The sequence below is a fragment of the Trachurus trachurus genome, assembly GCF_905171665.1.
Source record: "Trachurus trachurus genome assembly, chromosome: 19".
NCBI lineage: Eukaryota > Metazoa > Chordata > Actinopteri > Carangiformes > Carangidae > Trachurus > Trachurus trachurus.
Window position 1 is genome coordinate 22,564,160 of NC_139913.1, and position 18,854 is coordinate 22,583,013.

Consider the following 18,854-nt stretch of genomic DNA (forward strand, 5'->3'; position numbering starts at 1 on the left):
GCTCATCAGAGACTGTGCAGAGAGAAGTAATTATGCTGCACTGATGTTTATTTCATCATGCTTTATTTTGTGGGTTACTGTGTACTAGATGTGGCCTATTTGCACTTCACTCTGCAATGAAATGATAGACACAGCTAAATGAAACTAGACTTTGAATCATGTGACGCAATATCACAACAAACACTGAGATCTCAAGGTTTTATTCAGATATTTAAGCATATTATCATGTTATTACCATTAAATCACTTCTTAATAGACCTACTGTCAATTCAGATTTTCCTTTATGTCTCAAACCAGTTTTGCTGCTCTATGTTCAAACCACAAATAGAAAGTAGAAGACATTAAAAAAAAATGTGGGCTGGGTGTGGATAAGAACTACATCATTTTACGTTCATGTTGTGCAAACATTTACAGCAAATGTTTACAATGTCAAACTGAAGAAACTGAAAGTTTACAAAAAATGAATGAATAAATGAGTAGATTGGACATGTTTCAGTTCTCCTCCTCCTCCTCCTCCTCTGCTTCTCCGTCATTCTCTGACTCAGACCTCCCCTCCCCTGTGCCTGACATTGGGATCATCTTCCCCTCTGCGTCCACTCCCATCGGCTGAATGATGCTGTCTCTGCAAAACACATAGAGCGAGGCAGAAATGAACATTATGATCATCAGTAATAACATTGTTCTTCTTGTCCTCATTTGTGAGGAAATAAACTCCAGTCAGTGATCACAGTATAAAGAAACCTCTCGCCTCCCCCTCACCTCTCTAGAAACATTAAGGAAACTTCTTGATATTCATGTAAAACCTCAGGTAGGGAACAGTGAATTATGATATCTAATATATGTGCCATAGAGAATATAATCTTTAGGTCTTAAAAATGTTATAGTTGGAGTTAGATTTCTTACCTCAGCTTATTCAAATTTGGAAGTAAAAAGTTTTTGGAGTTAAAACTCTACTTCTATTTTAGTTGATACCAATTCATTTTCAGTGCAAGGTTATACATCTTCCTCCCTTAGCACTCTTCTCCATCTTTAAAACTAATAATCTTTATTATCTTTAATAAAAGTTTATTACTATTATAATACATTTTTGATTATCGAATGTGTCTTTTTGGTGCTTCTCCGACCTGGACAGCTTGTTAAAGAGCATGATCAGCCTCTTGGCCTCCTCCTCCTTCTCCTCCTCCGTCATGCCCTCCATGGGGTTGGACTGCTCGGCCTCCACCCGCCCCGTCACCGGGTTGATGCGATCTTTGGCCTCGCGGTACTCCTCGGTGTCAGAGTCGGAGTCGCTGGAGTAGTGGGCGCCAGAGCTGGAGGTCCTGGAGCCCTGGCCCCCCAGCAGGCCCCTGGTGGCCAGCAGGCCCGCTGCGTTACCGTAACCTGTGTACTTGACAAAACGCCTCACTGGGAGAAGTGAGGGTGATGGGAGATGATGGTTGTTTTAAACACACAAAATAGAGCTACAGAGGAAGCAACAACAACACTCACACATGATGGATGATTGTTGTGCACATAAACATCTTTCAAAACCCAAAGAGCCCAAAGTTTCAGATCATATCAGGCTGAGTTTCAAAAAGAAAAACTTTTCTATTCCACATAGCAGCCATCTAGATCTGAATATATATTCTTCAGATACAGGGAACAGCTGAAGAGAGTAGATATAAAATATGTGATGTGTTTAACAAGAAGCAAAGCTTTTAAGTGATGACCAGGCACATTTTTGGGAGGTGATGAGGCTTTTAAAAAGTTGGCCCTACTACTGCTGGAATCATAAAACTGTCAGATCTCAACAAAAGCAAAAAGTACATGTACTGTCCTGATCTCCTTAGATAATTTTAAGGTGAAGTGTTTTATTTTCATGACTAGACTTTGTCATTGAATTTTCATCCTTAATCAAGAGAAAGTGATGCTCTTACCATTTTCCTTGCAGAGGACGAAGATGAGGTCAGCGGCACAGTGTTTGAGATCTGTATCCAGATGAGTCATGAGACGGATCAGTTGACTCTTCACTGTGAAGCCCTCCTCCGGCCTGTGGGATACGTCTGTCAGCGGAGGCAGGATCTAATGATAGGGATAAATTATCATTTCAATTGTCTATGGTATTTCATTAAAAAAAATGTGACATGGGTCATTTTTTGACAGTGGTTATTACATGTTGTTTGATGTAATGACGTGTTGCTTTGTGGGCCCTGCAGCTCTCTGTCAGAAGATTGAGTATCGGTGTGAGCTTCTCTTTCATCTTTTCACCCTGAGATTTAAACACACAAAACAAAAATGATTCAGGTTATTGAACATTTACTTTTTTTTTTTCTTTAGAAACAACAGTAACACTTTACTTGAATAGGTATTCATAAGATTGACATAACACTGTCATAACCATGACATAACAGCCGTCATAAACATCAATGAATACTTATGACAGCTGTCGTTAAGTGTCATTCGGTAAGTTATGTCACTTTAATGCAAAGTTGACATTGTTTGAGATGTTTTTGTTCTGACAACTTGACATAAAGACAATTTAAACTGTCATAGCAGACCTAATTGCCAAACTTTAAAAATTATGTCAAGTTCTCATAACAAGGACATCTCAAACAATGTCAACTTTGCATCAAAAGTGACATAACTTACCGAATGACACTTAATGACAGCTGTCATAAGTATTCATTGATGTTTATGACAGCTGTTACGTCATGGTTATGACAGTTTGATATCAATCTTATGAATACTAATAATATTTCATGTTACTTTCAGTTTGTCTTTGTATGTATGAATGTGTTTGTATATGTTTTTATATGTATATGACTATATAGAGAGATAAAGACTAGTAATCATATGTTAGAATAAATCTTTATGTATATAAATATAAATATAAGAATATATTAGAATAAATCCAGTTAAATAACTCATAAATTAACTTACTGTATAGATTAGAATGACTGGATAACTTGATAGATAAATTCAAGTAATAATGACTAGATAACTTGATAGATAATTTATGAATAAGGGGTGGGAGTAAATAAGTTTTACTTCTTCCCGCTCCTTTTCGGATATGAAACAAACAAACAAACAAACAAAAAAAAATCAAATTACCTTTATTTTCAATTATTTTATTTTTATTTTTTTATATATTTTTTTTGTTCATATGTTGTCTTCGCAAAGTTTTTATATGTTATGTCTGTCCATTTCTGTATTATGTTTTATTTCTTTTAACATGTCCGAAATAAACTTAAACTAAAACTAAAAAATACCTATTCAAGTAAAGTGTTACCGAAACAAACTAAGTATGCTCTAAACATCTCAACCCTTCTCTCCAAAATACTTTGGTCCTCACCAAGTCCAGACGCCTCTCCATAAACATGAGCAGCATGTGCACACAGTCCATGTTGACGCCCTGGCACTGCTCTGAGCGGGGCTCTGGAGGCACCATGAGCAGCACGTCCAGACACTGGAGAGGCAGAGCTGTCAGTAGGTTGACTGTGTGACTGTGGCATGGAGAGAGAACATCACAGGAGCAGAGAATGAGATGGTATAACAGAGCAAAGAGTGATAAAGTAAACACACCGATATTCAAATGAACGAAAAATACACCAGCGTCATTGCTATTGCCAATTTTCTTTCTGTTCATCTTCACTTTGGGTCACCCTCACCCCTGCAGTTCATCGGTGTCGTTGGACAGTAAGCACTTCCTCATCATGCACAGACGCAGGATCGCCACCAGGTGTCGGTAAAGAGCTGCATCGTCCTGAGAGGAGAACAGTTGTGGATAATGTGGATAAATAAGGCATATAACACAGTTGAGATACAGAAGTCAGGATGGTTAGGAGTTTAGTACAATTTATACATTTTCTCAAAGAGAGACGGAGTTGATGGTGCATTTAGCAGATGTGAACAGTAACAGTCATGTTATGCTGCTGTTCTGTTTTGGCCATACAGTTTAATAGTCCAGTCATTTTATGAAAAAAAGGTTGAACAAATTGCAACAGAAGCAAACTCAACTGATTTTCTATCCTCGACATGACCTGAGTGAGGGAAAAAAAAGCCCTGAAGAATCCCATTAGGGGAAAGTTTAGAAAAAGACCCAAATATAGCCCATTCATACGCCTGTTAATTATTTTTCTCGCGTGAATAGGGTAAAATTTTTAACCTTTAGATATCTCCATGAAAATTACTGAGTTGATTACTTACATTAAGGCAAACAAAAAATGTATTTCAAGTTTTTTGAAATTCTTTGTAAATATGGGCAAATTTGCATAAATTCCACCATTTTGGCAGCACATGTATACATGAAGGTGCTGTGGTGGTACCAGCATGAAAATTGGAATGAGTTGACTCCAGAGGTTCATAAAAGGACCTGTGTATTGTCTTGAAATTTCAGACCAAGTCACGGAGTTTACTTTCACTTTCGTCAGCCTACCAACTGTAGCTTTAATGAGCTAGGGCGCTTAGGCTACCATGTAAAACGAGTGCTTCCTGCAGCGACGGATTCTTGAAAAATTGCAGTCATCTTGAAATTTAAAGTGGTTTCTTGTCGGTTGACCGATGGAGTCAACTCATAACAATTTTCAAGCTGGTACCACCACAGCACCTTTATACATAAGTGTGCCGTCAAAACGGTGCAATTTATGCAACTTTATGTAAATTTGCTCATGTTAACAAAGAATTTCAAAAAACTTGTAATACATTTTTTGTTTGTCTTAATGTAAGTAATCAACTCAGTAATTTTCATGGAGATATCTAAAGGTTAAAAATGTTACCCTATTCACATGAGAAAAATAATGAATACGCTTATGAATGGCCTATATTTGGGTCTTTTTCAAAACTTTCCGCTAATGGGATTCTTCGGGGCTTTTTTTCCCTCATTCAGGACATGTTGAGGATACAAAATCAGTTGAGTTTGCCTCTGTTGCAATTTGTTCAACGTTGACCCCTTTTTTGGCTTAAAATTACTGGACTATAAGATGAATTATGATAATCATTATAATAAAAAAATAACTTCTGTGGTACACTCTCTGTTACACCTAAAGGATGGCAGGTTTATCAGACGCTGCATGTTCACTGACCTCACTGGGCTCCTGCCTGTGGGTGCTGTAGGTGATATTAAAGAGGATTTTCAGGATCTCTACGATACACTGAGAAGCTTCTGGAGAGATCGGCTGTGCTGCCGGCTTCACCACACACTCGTACTGTTCCTTCCACTGAACCTCCAGGCAGCTCTCCATGGCTGCTGTGAGGATGGACACCCCACCCTCCTGGGGAAGTGAAAAACAAAGCGTGATCTAGCGCATACCATGACAACAATAGCACACACTGAACTGCATATTTAACATATTAAGTAACTTTGCAGGAAGTGTGGCTGTGTCACCTGTTGGAGCTGAGTGCTGAGCTCTGGCCGCAGTGCCGTGATGAGGAACAAGAGGCGGAGTTCATAGAACTGAACACTGGAGGGACAAGAGCAGCTGACACTGGAGGACAGACGCTCCGTGAGACCACACATGAGGCTGATGGGAAAGAAAGAAAGACGGCCAACTCTTAGGGTTATGGCAATCAAGCAAATTGGCTCTCGAGTCTAAGGTCGGGTTATATGTGTACACAAACGACTGAATAGATTGTTTTCTACAGATTAATAACAGGGTTTGATTTAAATGATATTTTGACACACTGTTTTTTCAGGAAGAAACTTGCTACTCAACTGCTATTTCCTTTACTTGACTACTGTGATGTTGTCTATCTCAATGCTCCTAAATCTGTTCTAGCCCAGCTAAACACTGCTTACAAGAGAATTTGTAGATTTGTCCTTGGCTGTGCTTTCCATACACACACCACTGTGCACTGCATCAAAACCTCAATCTCCCTTCCCCTGATTTGAGAAGAATTTAGGTTGAAAAAAGTTACAAGCTAAATTATCCCCCATATTTGAAACAGTATCTTTTTCGTTTTACATCAACCCACCAAGTGAGACATACCTCTCAGCTCTTCTTCACCGTTCCTCTAGTTAAAAAGGCCATCGGCAAAAGAGTCTTCAAGTCCAAAGCTCCTGCTGATTGGAATAATCTACCTGCTAACATCAGATCCCTCCCTACTCTTAGTTTGTTTAAGCGTGCATTGTCATCTCACTTTAAGGTTGAATGCTCATGTATGACCTGAAACACTAGACTGTTCATGGGTTGTTGAAGCCCCATTTTATTTCACCATCTCCTCATGAGATGGACCCACCTACTGCCCATTTCTGAGTCCTGGATGCTGTGATTTTTGTATGTACAATATAGCTATTATACCTCATAATATGCTTTGCATTCAAGTTAACTGCTTGTAATAGCTCACTATTTTATGTATGTTTAGGCTGTAATGTTTGTAATGTCTGGATTACTCTTTTCATTGTTTGTGTGTGGATGCTGTATGTTGTATTTGTTATCTGTTTCTATTTTCTTTTCTTTATTTTTCTTTCTTATTTTTACTTGGGACCCCCTCGAAAACGAGGTGATACACCTCAAGGGGTTAATCCTAATAAAGAAATTTGAATCACACTTTATTGTAGCTGCAAGAAACAACAAGTGATATTGTCTGCCGCAATATGAAATGGCAAAATGGGCCAAGAACAGCTGTGTTTAAAACTGTATGTGTGTGTGTGTGTGTGTGTGTGTGTGTGCAGCCTTTGAATAAACCCACCTGAGACCACTGAAGCGCTCCTGTGCCCAGGTGCTGTTGTACACCACATTACACAACACCTTCATGGCCTCTTTTCTCTGAGCCTCCTCTCCTGACTGTGTTTCCTCCTCCTCCTGCTCCTCCTCCTCCTCCTCCTCCGCCTCCATCTTGCTCTCTCTGCGGTCCTTCCTTCCTCTCTCCAGCTCCTTGTGATGGACGCCGCCTCTGTGCAGCTCGTTGATGCTGGTCCTGTGGCTCCCGCACCAGCTGATGCTGTCCGGGTCGCTGTTGACGACGCTGCCGTTGTCCTCGTCGAAGTCGGGGCCCCCCTCGGGTCGGTCAAAGTCGTCGGTGTCATCCTCGACGGTGCGGTTCTGCAAAACCTTGGCCTCGGCCAGAGAAGCGATGATGTTGTCATAGAAATCAGAGTCGGGGTCGGTGGGCTCGTCGATGGTGTCGCTGGCATTGCTGGTGGTCAGCCCGGCTAGTTTGGCCAGAGTCAGGAGAGCGCCGTCGGTCACCAGCGGGGCCAGGACCTTCTTGTCCCTGGACAGGATCCTCAGGCTGCGCAGAGTTACTCTCAAGAGACGAGGTTTAACCGCTGCTCTGATAAACCTCACCAGGACAACAGCTAAATTCTGAGGACAGGAACAGAGACATTTAGTCACTGACAATAGCTCTGGGTATGCAGTAGGGGTGGGAGAAAACATCGATTCACATAAGTATCGCAATATTTTTTTGACGATTTTAAAATCGATAAAAAAAAAAAAAAACAGTATTATGCAATGTGCATTTGTTCCCCTTTTTTACATACAGAGAGTCCAGGTTTTGAAAAGGGTTTAAGTTCACTTTATTATGCAGTATGTTAAAGCAGAAGTAAGCAGAATGTTTGTGTTAATATATAAGTCTTAAATAGTTATATCTTCCGACAGCAATCACTTCTATAGAGTGTTTGGTCTGAAACACGGGTCTGTCAGTCACTCTGCTCTGCTGTAAGCCGAGGAGAAAAGTTTCCTTGTATCCTACAACCTTTATCCAATGAGGAGAGAGAACGGCATAAAGGGGCGGTCCTCTCTGTGTGTGCAGCCAAGGGATGCGCGTGAATGTGGTGAAGTAGGGACGAGGGCGGGGACTGCTAACTCCATCGGCTGACAGGAAGTTAGCCAAAACGACCGGATCGCTTACTTCTGCTTTAATTTATAGGCTCCTACAGTGTTTGTGTGCAGATAAATGTTCAAATGTAGCAGTTTACCTCAGTCTATATCTCCTTTTGTCAGAAAGGTTTCAGAAACCTGTTTTTTCTATAGCCTACTCTTTTATTTTTGCCTCTTTTATGCAGTCCAGGCTTTTGAAAAGAGAGTAAACATATAGTATATTGCTGCTGAATAAATCTTAAAAACTGACTTACATGTGATGTGTATTTTTGGGGGAAATATGGTTCCTGGAATAGTTTGTAGACAATCATAATCATTCAACTGTTTGGTGTTAAAAATGCAGACTAAAAATCGAAAAAATCGGCAATATCGTAGAATCGCAATTTAAAACGAATCGGCATCCAAAAAATCGTAGAAGAATCGAATCGGGAGAAAAGCATATCATCCCAGCCCTAGTATGCAGAGAGCGATGGTGTCAGTTACCTGTCTGAGGATAAGCCCCCGATCCTCCTCGTCGTACTCGTCACAGTCAGAGTCCGAGTCAGCGTACTCCCTCACTTTATTCTTCCTGAACTGTACAGCAGGACATGGACAGGATAAATAGGATGAAGTTCTTCGCACTGTATTATGGGTTAATCAGGGCGTTCATCTGTACATCCAAAAGCAACACATTAAATAAACTGGCAGCACTGTACCTCGTCTAGTTTCCTTTGCTTTAGATGGTGAACAGTCCAGGTTCAGTGAGCAGCGCAGCGGAAAAGAGAGAAAATCATGCAGTGCAGATTTGTGAGAAATACATGTAAAATATATTCAAATTAATGAAATATTATAATTTTAAAATAGATTAAATTCACATTTTTTATCAATGACATTAATATTTATGTATTTTAATTATGTAAAAAAAAACTAATTGTTTTCGCATGCACTACCTAGTGATGTGGTTCCTTTGGCCTGACTTTAACCTTTTACCTCCTTTTAGCTGTAACATGTTTTGTGAGTTACTTTTAGACTGAAAACTTCCCTTCTGGTCTGAAAGTTAGGAGTGTCTCTAAACTCAGCCAATTAGAGGATGTTTTTTTGAATACAGCCTCAGATCTGCTGCGAAAGACAGAGCTGAAAGTGTGGAATAGATTAACATGGGGGTATGCTATGCTGGTTATTCAATCACTCTGCCTGGGCTCAATCTCCCTGAGCGGGGCAAGGAGAGAGGATCAGGGATACAACTGATACAGCAGAATTACTAATCACAGGCGGTGGGGGGAGGGCTGGAAGACAAGGAGGAGTGGGGAGAGGATAACTAAAGGTGAGGTTACGAGAACGCTGGGAGAACAGAGGTACGACTGTGAGCTTTGTTTTTGCGTTAATGAGCAGCAGCAGCAGCGGCGGCGGCAACACAAACTGGCTTACTTTCCTCCGGTCCCTCTCCTCCGCATCAAAGAAGAAGCACTGCGCGTACTGTGGGGAGAGAGACGATGTGCAGATGTAATAAGCAGCAGTGTGTTGTACTTGTGTGGATATCAAAACTGTGTGTACTTGTGTGTGACAGACAGTACCTCTTTGTTGAAGTCCTGTAGCTGTATCTGGACACCGTTCTCATCCCCCTGCTTGATGCACTGGATAATCCCCTCCACGTCCACATCCATGCTTGCTGTGCACACACACACACATAGAAAGAAAGACATAGAGTAATAATCATTCAGGCCATAACAAAATTAAAGTTACACAACAACAACAACAACGAGGATGACAGTGACAGGTTATGCATTACAGTGATAAAAACACATTATCTGCCTTATATGTTGTCTGTAATTTGCCTATAAACTCAAAACAAGATGAATAAAACACAATTAAAGAGCAGAAAAGATTCTGTTTAGTAAAATAGTCATCATACCATCAAATCATCACAATCAGACATCAGTTTGATCACTGATTGATGTTTTTTGGCAGATAAAAGACTAATTTTTATCTTTAACATGACATTTATCCATATAGATATACTTTCCAATTCAGTTTTTACCTAAAAATGGATAGATGGATGGATACACAGAGATAACAAGAGTTCACTTTCACAGTATGTCCACACTCACCTTGGACAATTGACTTTATCAGCCAGGCTAAAACCACTTAAACCCTGTCGGCCCGAGGCGCCGCTGTCACCGCTCCAACTTCGCCGCAGCTCGTTTTCTCAGTCCACGTACAGTACACGCAGCGTGCTGTGTTCTGCCTTTGAATTTGCTCAGTGCACTTGCCTTCCAGTCACACTCATTCACTCAGCCTAACTCTCTCTCTCTCTCTTTTAATCCACAAGAGATGCAGTAGCCATGGAGTGGTTATGGTTATAATCCACTAATGGACTCTAAGCTTATATCCCTCAGTGTTGACCCTCCAACCTCTCATAGGTTTTCCAGACTTGTGCTTCACAGCTTTCTCTCTCTTTCTCTGTGTGTGTCCAGTTTTAACACACTATTTCACTCAAATCTGTTAATAGCTCAGGAGACACTGAAGATTTTATTCTTATCACGCTTCTCTAGCTGTTGCATAACCACGCTGGAGTAACTGATGGCTTCAAAAGCACTGTACTGTAGCAATATTAGTATTAGCTCACATCTTTACAACATCTGAACATTTGTTTAGAAAAAACATTCATATATGATAATACACAGTGAACACATTGTGTGCATGTTTTAATTCTAAAGCCTGTGTCTGCTCCCACAAGATGGAGCTATTTTTCTGGTCTAATCTTTATCTCTTGCATAATACAGTATGTGTGTAACTGTATTGAACAATGTTTGTGTTCAAACTTCAAACTTCAAACCACAAGCTACAGGTGGTGCTAATTCACACAACAAAAATCAATCTGTGCTATACCCAGGGGGCAAAATCCCAGTTTTTTGAAAAACGGACACGGAGCGTTGTAAAAGGTTTGACACCAGAAATGATCTCTAGGAACTTGAAGGATTAAAACCTGGTGGACAACCCGGTCAACTAGCTGCTGGAAAGCTACAGGGGCCAAAACCCCTTTCTTGGGTCATTTTGCTGGCGAAATGATGTAAATGCAAATATTTAGGTACTACAATGGCATAAATAGTCATACAACTATAACATTTGGCAGAGAGTATCTTGACACATAGGGGGAGGCATGAAAAAAAGATTCTGGGGTTTGTTGCAACTCGATTTTAAGATATCACCCTCAACATTCCAAAAGTTAAAAAAAAGTACTGTTCGCCTGACAAATTCTCATGAAAATTATTATTTTTCAGCACTTTATGGAGAATATCTATGCCTAACATGTATATAGAAAATGTCCTTAATTCATAAGCTTCCATATGAGTCCAAGCTAGCCTTTCTACTAGCTACTGGAAAGCTACAGGCTGTCTCCAAACAATGCAACACCTATTGTGAAAAACTACATGTTAATTGGCATGATCAGAAACCATTCTATTTCTGGTCTCCCCAAAGTGAACAGATAGATAGAGAAGACCACTGGCCACAGCAAGTGGAGCTTTTGAGATAGAAAGGCTATCTTGGACTGTTTTTGCGATGTTGACGGTGATATCTTAAAATCGAGTTGCAACAAACCCCAGAATCTTTTTTTCATGCCTCCCCCTATGTGTCAAGATACTCTCTGCCAAATGCTATAGCTGTATGACTATTTATGCCATTGTAGTACCTAAATATTTGCATTTACATAATTTTGCCAGCAAAATGACCCAAGAAAGGGGTTTTGGCCCCTGTAGCTTTCCAGCAGCTAGTTGACCGGGTTGTCCACCCAGGTTTTAATCCTTGAAGTTCCTAGATATCATTTCTGGTGTCAAACCTTTTACAACGCTCCGTGTCCGTTTTTTTTGCTTTGCCCCCTGGGTACTACAGGGGTGAAGGCGAACATACTGGAATAAAATATTCTGGCAGTCTGTGTGTGTGTGATGATGGCTCAAAGTAGGTTAACTGGAAAAGATGTTTACACACTAGTGGCAGAGCGTCTGGAGTGACCTTTAATAGACTGTAAACTGTGAGAAGATGATATGTGAGTGAAAGACAGGCTTTCCTGACAGGATGCTCACTCTTGTGCCCAGTGGGTAGAGGAAGCAGGGCAGAAAAAAGGCCGAAGTGGCCGGCTGGTAGCGGCCGGCTTACAACAACAGGATGCGCGCTACGTCAGCGATAGCGGGAGAAAAGTCAGAGGAGGGCTGACAAAGTGCTCCTCCTGGAAGTGGACGTGTATTCCCTCAAGATGAATGAGACACTTGAGATATCAACAGGTCAGAACGAGAAGAGGCCGATGAACTTTAGTGACCTTTACAGTTGGAGAAAACAACCATTGTCACTGACGCATGCAAAGTCATGACTCTCTACTTTATTCATCCTGACACAGACCAACATCATAACTAGCTGACACAACACCTGGGAAACTAAATACTGGCAGAAGCTGAAACCATTCATGACCCTGGACTTCTCAGGGGTCAGTCCTTGGACCATGGGTATTTGTGTGATGCATATATTTTCCCGTAAAATGAGACCCTGCCTCTTTCTATTCTCTGTTATGGTAGATGATGGTAAGGTGTGGAGTCCTGTAAATGAATCAGCTATTGACACCATATCCTACTGTGTGTACTATATATTTTATTGTTTTATTGTACGTGGACAGTCCCAATTAATCAACTGCATTAAATACAGTAAAAAGGGCAGCTTTAGCCAGCATGGCTAATATCCTGCTGTAGTCCCCGGCCAGATGACAATGGGCACCATATATACAGTGAGGATGGATTTTTCAATGAATGTGTTTGGGGACATTTTATACCCAGTAGTTATTTGTTTTAACCTTCTAGGCTAAATATTCAAAAGCACTATAAACATTTAATAAATGCCCTATAACACACTATAATCTAGTGTAAATTAAGTAAAAATTGTGAATAAAAAAAAAGTTCACCTATAAAGACATATTGAGAGCCTGATGATTTGAGACTGGAGTGAAAATCCTATTGGAATTGTTCTGTTTATCATTATCATTATTATTATCATCATTATTATTAAGCAAAAGGAATATATTTTTTCGAGGGCCGACACATTATCAAAAGATGGGTTAAGGGTTTGTAAAACATGTTTTTTGGATTTTGCACCAGTTGTTTTACCTATATACACTGCCAGTCCCAAAAAAAAGGTCACACACTCTAATGTTGTGTTGGACTTTATTTTGTTTACGGCACGCATTCGCTGTGGCATCATTTCGATAATAAGTTTCTGCAATGTCACAACATTTATTTCCATCCAGAGTTGCATTCATTTTTCAAAGATTCTCAATAGGGTTCAGGTCTGGACTCTGTGTTCACATTGGACCACATTTCTTCCTTGAAGACGATGGTTCCCCACTGTCGTTCCAGTTTGTAATAATGCATTGGACAGTTCTTAACCTAATTTCAGTAGTCTCAGCTTTCCTTAGATGTTTTATTTTCTTGATGCCAATAATTTGACCCTTCTGAAACCGATCTTCTCCACAACCACAGGATGTGTCTTCTGACATGGATGTTTAAGAAATGAGACTGCATCAGTTAAAGTAAAATAAGTTGTTACCAGCTGAAACATAATCATCCATGCCGTAATTATCCAATGGGAGGCTCTTACCTATTACTGTAGCTTCGTATATCATATATTTATTTATTTATTTAAAAGGGACAATACACATTAATGAACATAACCATATGAGATAGACTTATTTTAAACGGTTTTGTTCATCTAAGCAAATTCCAGGTTTTTGAGTGTTTTTACAAGCTCTTGCTGTTGTATTGGCGTCAAACCTTGTTTTTGATGTGGAATATATTTTCTTTGGGTAAAAACATGCCCCTGCTTATATTTTTTTTGTCAAAAAATGATGAATGAGCCAGGCAGCAGCAGGTGTTCAGGAACTGCTTAGCAATGAGGATACACTTTCGGGCACGTAATCTTTCTCAACATACAACATTTACAGAGGAAACCTCATAAAATAACATGTGTTGTAATTAGTTCTTAATCATGGGAAATCATACGACTGCTTGACTACTAATGCTCTTGTGTGAACCTGCGCCAGTGATGACTCAGAGTCAGTGCACTGCTCTGACAACACGAACTGCACAGATGGCAGTTGCAGGAAAGGTACACAATAGACTCAAGAGGGGAAGTTGTGATTTAGAGAGAGAGAGGGGAGAGAGAGGCTGGGAGAAACAGAGTGTGAACGTAGGACAAACATGACACAGGATCCTCATGGATTTGTAATATAAAAAGATTAAGAATTATGGGATCATTTCCTAGAGAGAGATTAGAACGTGGCAAAGTGCCAAACCTGAAAAGTTCATCATTTCTTATTTCTGTGACCATTTTAGGTGGGCTACTAAAGCTATAAACCAATCCTAAATGCTATAATTAAATAAAAAAAATGTTGTTATTGAAGAAAGGAGCAAAATAAACCTTGTTTTCCCAAACATTGAATGGGAGGGGGTAGAGGGGGGTGCGTGAAGGACATTTCAGGAATAAACACATTGACGGCAAAAATGACTCAAGGGAAAAAGGCACAGGAAAAAAGGGTCCGATAAAGAAAAGCCTGGAGGAGAATTGGGTTATTTTGGGCTCTGCGGTCTTCCTGCAGGTGATGGAACTGAAAGAATGATTTCTGGAACAATTGCTCAGCAGCAAGTGGAACGAGAGAGCGAGGGATGGAGGAGGATGTGGACGGGCGGAGGGAGGGGGAGGGGAAGGGGGTCGGTGGAGCAAAGAGTGAACATAATAATCAGTGTAAACATCACACGACGTACAAGGTCACCGCAAAGTATAAGTACAATGTTGTGTTCGGACACTGTTGTTAAAAAGGTTGTTTAGGTTAGCTTGTGTAAGTAAATAAGAGGATAAAACTGCCACCATAACTGATTAATTACCAGTGTGGGAGTTGGTCTGGGTTGTCTAATGACTCCTGCAGACACACCCACGCACCCAGCTATCACACTATAAAGGGCCAGAGGTGGAGTTCGAGGGACAGCAGACTTAGGCATCCAACGATCAGCAAGAAACCACAACTGAGCATCTGGATTGATGGTCGACTCCAAAAGCCACAGCAGGTTTTTACATTTCCTTGGTGGTAAGTGTCATCATTCTTTGAAGAAATCTCTAATGAATAAAATATGTGTTTAATGATTTTTTTTAAATTTTTGATTTAAAGATATTTCTGTCATTGCTAATATTACGTTTTAAGGACCATTTGTTTGGTATGCGTTCAATTAGGACAATTAGTTTAACTCAGCATCACTGATTGTTTTTCTGCCACAGGCCAGAGCGGTATGGAGATAACTGTTCTGCTGCTGCTGACTGTGCCTTTGACTGTCGCCTCACCACTTAGACCAACTAACAGGTATGTGAAATCAATAGATGATGACACATATGAAACACAAGGAATTTTACAAAGGAGGAAATACAAGCTTCCCCACATATTGTTTATACTGTATGTATCTTTCATCTGTATGACTTGTTTGATTCCTGAAATGCTTATTAATCAATACCTCATTGTTGGACGTGCAGGTCAGACGCGAACTCTGTCCCCTCATTGGACACTGTTCAGGCTTCTGAGGTGAACAGGTCAGAGGTCACACAGAAGGAGTATGCCCCAGTGCTGAAGATCATCCCGTTTCTTTCAGAGGACAGACATCTAGACCTGGACGCGCTGAAACACAAGTACGCATATGAGTATATGAATTCAAAACCTACTGTGAGTGGCTGTAAATTTATGTAAGCGCGACCATGGGATGGTTGTAAACGAATTCTCCTCTTTATCATTGACAGAATGGCACTGAAGTTACGCCCACGACGTGCACCTCAGCGTGGTTGCCAGCTCGGGACATGCCAGCTGCACAACTTGGCCAACACCTTATTCGTCCTCAACAAAAGTGGAAAAGATGAGTCGAAAAGGGCCAACGACCCTCAGGGCTACGGCAGATAAAGGCCAAGAGGAAAAAGGCAACAAAAATGGACTATGAAAGTGGAGATAGTCTCCATCGATTTACAACCAAATATCTCTATATATGTCCTGAATGACTGGTACTTGTTCTGATTTTTTATGCTCATTAAGCACGTAGATTGTATATGTTTGAATGCTGTGTGTAATGTCTAACCATATTACTTCCTAAAATATGATTTTTTTCAATATTTATATGTATTTTACAATAAATATTTAATATAAGTATGTGGAGTTATAGCTTATTTACTGTATATCTGGATAAAGCTGATCGAGGGGTCTTGAGTAAAATGAATACAGGTGGGCATCTTCATTAGCTTTTAAAGGTAAAGAATGGCCAACACAATAATTTCACAGCATAACATAGGTCAGTGGTTCTCAACCTTTTTTACATCAAGGACCCCTAAATTGACACAAATTAGACCAGCAAACAACAGAAATACACAATTATTTGTTCTGAAACTGAATAACATTACTTTTTTTGTACATAAAAATAGGGCCAATGGAATTATTGGAAATATTATAGAGAAATTTCTGGAAAAAAAGTGGTACAAAAACGTTTAAACATTTGTAGGAAGAAAATTTTTTTAAAAAGTAAAAAAAAAATTCTAGAAAAAAGTGGTGAAATTGTCAAAAAAAAAAAAACTATAATAAAAATTCTCAACAAATAAAGAAAAGTGGTAAAATTTCAAGAAAAAGTTGGGGACCCCCTTCAACCCCCTCAAGGACCCCTGGGGGCCTCCGGACCCCAGGTTGAGAACCACTGACATAGGTGATCATATTGATCTCTTTTGCGGCCTGCACAGTAGCCTATGTTAGAAAGATCTATCAGTTTCTTGCTTCTTGCTTGCTGTCTGAATAGATGAGCAAATATTCAGGTTGAAATTTAATTTGCCCTGTATGTGGAGCATATCCAGGCCTGTGACTTTGTGATATTTTTAGACAACCATGACAGTATCAAATTGCACTTGCATGTAACTTCAGTTGGCAGTCTGCAACAATTCTGTGAAAGCCTGACCCCAGTCCAACTTAACACAGAGAGATACACACAGACAGATACACTGTAATTGGATTATAATCAACAACACAACACTGGCAAACACTTTAGATAGGAAATGACTGGAGGTTTTGAGTGGCCCCACCTATTTTAAAAGTTTGGAGGATGGCATTCACAAACTATGTGCCTCTTGCACAAACCACACCCTCACCTGTGTAGTGGTGTGTGCCGCTCCTGCAACCCCCGCTTCCTCTGTCTGGCTGCCGACAGACACCTGGAAATGCAATTTCAATAGAAGTCATGTTGGCCTGAAGCAGCTCGGTGCATGTGCCTATATATTCACTAGAAAATGGTATGAGATAAACCCTGAAGTCCTTGCCCCTCTGTCTCCCCACTGAGTCGAGCAACAAGGGAGGAAAACCATGAGAGACACAGCAGGAGAAGAAGGAGGAGGAGGAAGCGGCGGAGACAAAATCCGTAAATCTGAGAAGGACCAGGTGGGTAGGCTTTCTGTTAAATCACCGGGTGACTCTTGGGGTGGCATGGAGTCGTGCCAAAGGCAACAGTCGCGAAGTGATTAGTAAGAGGGGGAGTTTTTCATGCTGGAAGTTGTAATGAAGGCTGTGACTGGCAGTAACTCCCCGAGACTCTGAGTCACGGTGACGATGGACAAACAGCTAACTTACAGACAGCACGTCTCAAATGGTCGTGAAGGAGTGTAATAACTCAATAACTGGGTTTGATGAACTAGTGGCTCTCTGTGTGCGCGCGCTTGTGTGTATGTCCGCGCATATTGGCATGTCGTTACGAAGGCTAGCCACTTTCTGCCCGTGTTTGTTGATACCGTGTGTAACAAGCTAGTTAGTTGTCCAACCGGCGGGAGTGAAGCTAACGTTGTATCTGTCCGTTCTTGACTTGGACTGCCATGTTCGTTTCTTAGCAACAACGCCAGTAACTATTTTTAATTCGCCCGTTTCCCAACATGACAGTTTGTGTCAACGAACCTCCTCCACTCTACTGTTAAAACAAAGACGACCCGCCCATAACAAGCTGTTGATGTATCGCTCCCCGTTTCAACAGCGTACAACTGAGTGAGGTTACATAATACCAAAGACGGTTTATAAATACTATTGACTACTACTTTTAAAGTTTAAGCTGTAACACATCACAGTTATTATCGCGATACTAGCTCCCGGGTCCCGACCTCAAGATAGCTACACGACCAATATAATACATCCATGTACACGACAGGCACAGGTGTAACTAATAACATTAATAGTGGCAGCATTCCGTTTAGTAGTGCCAGTTCCACAACTCAGGTTGTTGTGCCCACTGGCTCATGGGCAGGGTGACTGGTACAGCTAAACGGAATGGAGCCATCCTGTTACTCGCCAACATGGATTGTACAAAAAGGTAAATAAAAAAAATAAAAGGTTCTCCTTATGTTTGCCTATCAAAAATAACCAGTGAGAAATATATTCTTAAATTTCTTTAAACGAAAAGAAAAGTTAAATGTAGCTTAGACATAGGCTGCTATCTGTATCTATATTTGGGTAGGCTATATCTTTTTATGGACATAGTCTGAGAGAGTGTCCAAGCTAGTTTACATGTAAAACGTGTGCAGTGGGGCCCCTTTGTTTGATGGGTAAGTTTACAGATGTCCTGCAAAGAGCTGAGGACACACACACTGAAACTGCAGCAACACGTCAGAAGTCACAGCCAGGTGTAGGTGCAGCATATCTCACCAGCCTATCATCAGGTATTTCACAGAGCCAAAGTCAACATTTCTCACTTGACTTTCCTACACTCTACTACAACTGTGTGATTTTCAGGTACGCAACGCCTAGCTGGGTCAGAGTTGAGCTTCCTAAAACTGAAACAGCTCATATTAATTCATTCTTCTAACTTGTTGTATATCTTTTCAGAGTTGGATCCCCAAAATCATTAAGAAAAGAGTGTGCACCACCTTTGTAGAAGATTCTTTCAGGTACTGTGAACACTGGAGCAGATTCGTATGTGATAAAAATGTCTCTCTAATGACCCAGTTGATGCATCATCAGATGATACTGTTTTACACTGATTTGTT

General features: G+C 40.5%; 3 protein-coding genes across 4 annotated transcripts in view; 2 read left to right on the plus strand and 1 right to left on the minus strand.

Annotated features, from left to right (window-relative positions):
* Nucleotides 1-2: 2 nt before the first annotated feature.
* On the minus strand, nt 3-17,044 carry LOC311002947 (chaperone Ric-8A). The gene is made up of 15 exons (XM_083994559.1): nt 16,980-17,044; nt 15,320-15,480; nt 9,353-9,447; nt 9,207-9,254; nt 8,495-8,512; nt 8,283-8,372; nt 6,667-7,283; nt 5,363-5,498; nt 5,061-5,249; nt 3,648-3,742; nt 3,332-3,482; nt 2,153-2,248; nt 1,917-2,061; nt 1,125-1,404; nt 3-622 (listed from the first exon to the last, which is right to left on the minus strand). The coding sequence occupies exons 3-15, from the start codon at nt 9,440-9,442 to the stop codon at nt 493-495; spliced, it is 2,085 nt and encodes a 694-aa protein (XP_083850685.1). The 5' UTR covers nt 9,443-9,447; nt 15,320-15,480; nt 16,980-17,044; the 3' UTR covers nt 3-492.
* Nucleotides 14,813-15,848, plus strand: LOC311002946 (uncharacterized protein). The gene is made up of 4 exons (XM_083994558.1): nt 14,813-14,901; nt 15,090-15,171; nt 15,339-15,491; nt 15,600-15,848. The coding sequence occupies exons 1-4, from the start codon at nt 14,856-14,858 to the stop codon at nt 15,754-15,756; spliced, it is 438 nt and encodes a 145-aa protein (XP_083850684.1). The 5' UTR covers nt 14,813-14,855; the 3' UTR covers nt 15,757-15,848.
* LOC311002944 (transient receptor potential cation channel subfamily M member 4-like) overlaps nt 17,030-18,854 on the plus strand; it is a 17,698-nt gene continuing 15,873 nt past the window's right edge. The window contains exons 1-2 of one of the 2 annotated variants that reach the window (XM_083994554.1): nt 17,030-17,265; nt 18,694-18,755. In XM_083994554.1, the coding sequence (XP_083850680.1) occupies nt 17,191-17,265; nt 18,694-18,755 (137 nt within the window). In that variant the 5' untranslated portion in view covers nt 17,030-17,190. Of the gene's footprint in view, nt 17,266-18,461; nt 18,601-18,693; nt 18,756-18,854 lie in introns of those variants that run through there. The other variant, XM_083994555.1, reaches the window with a different exon arrangement.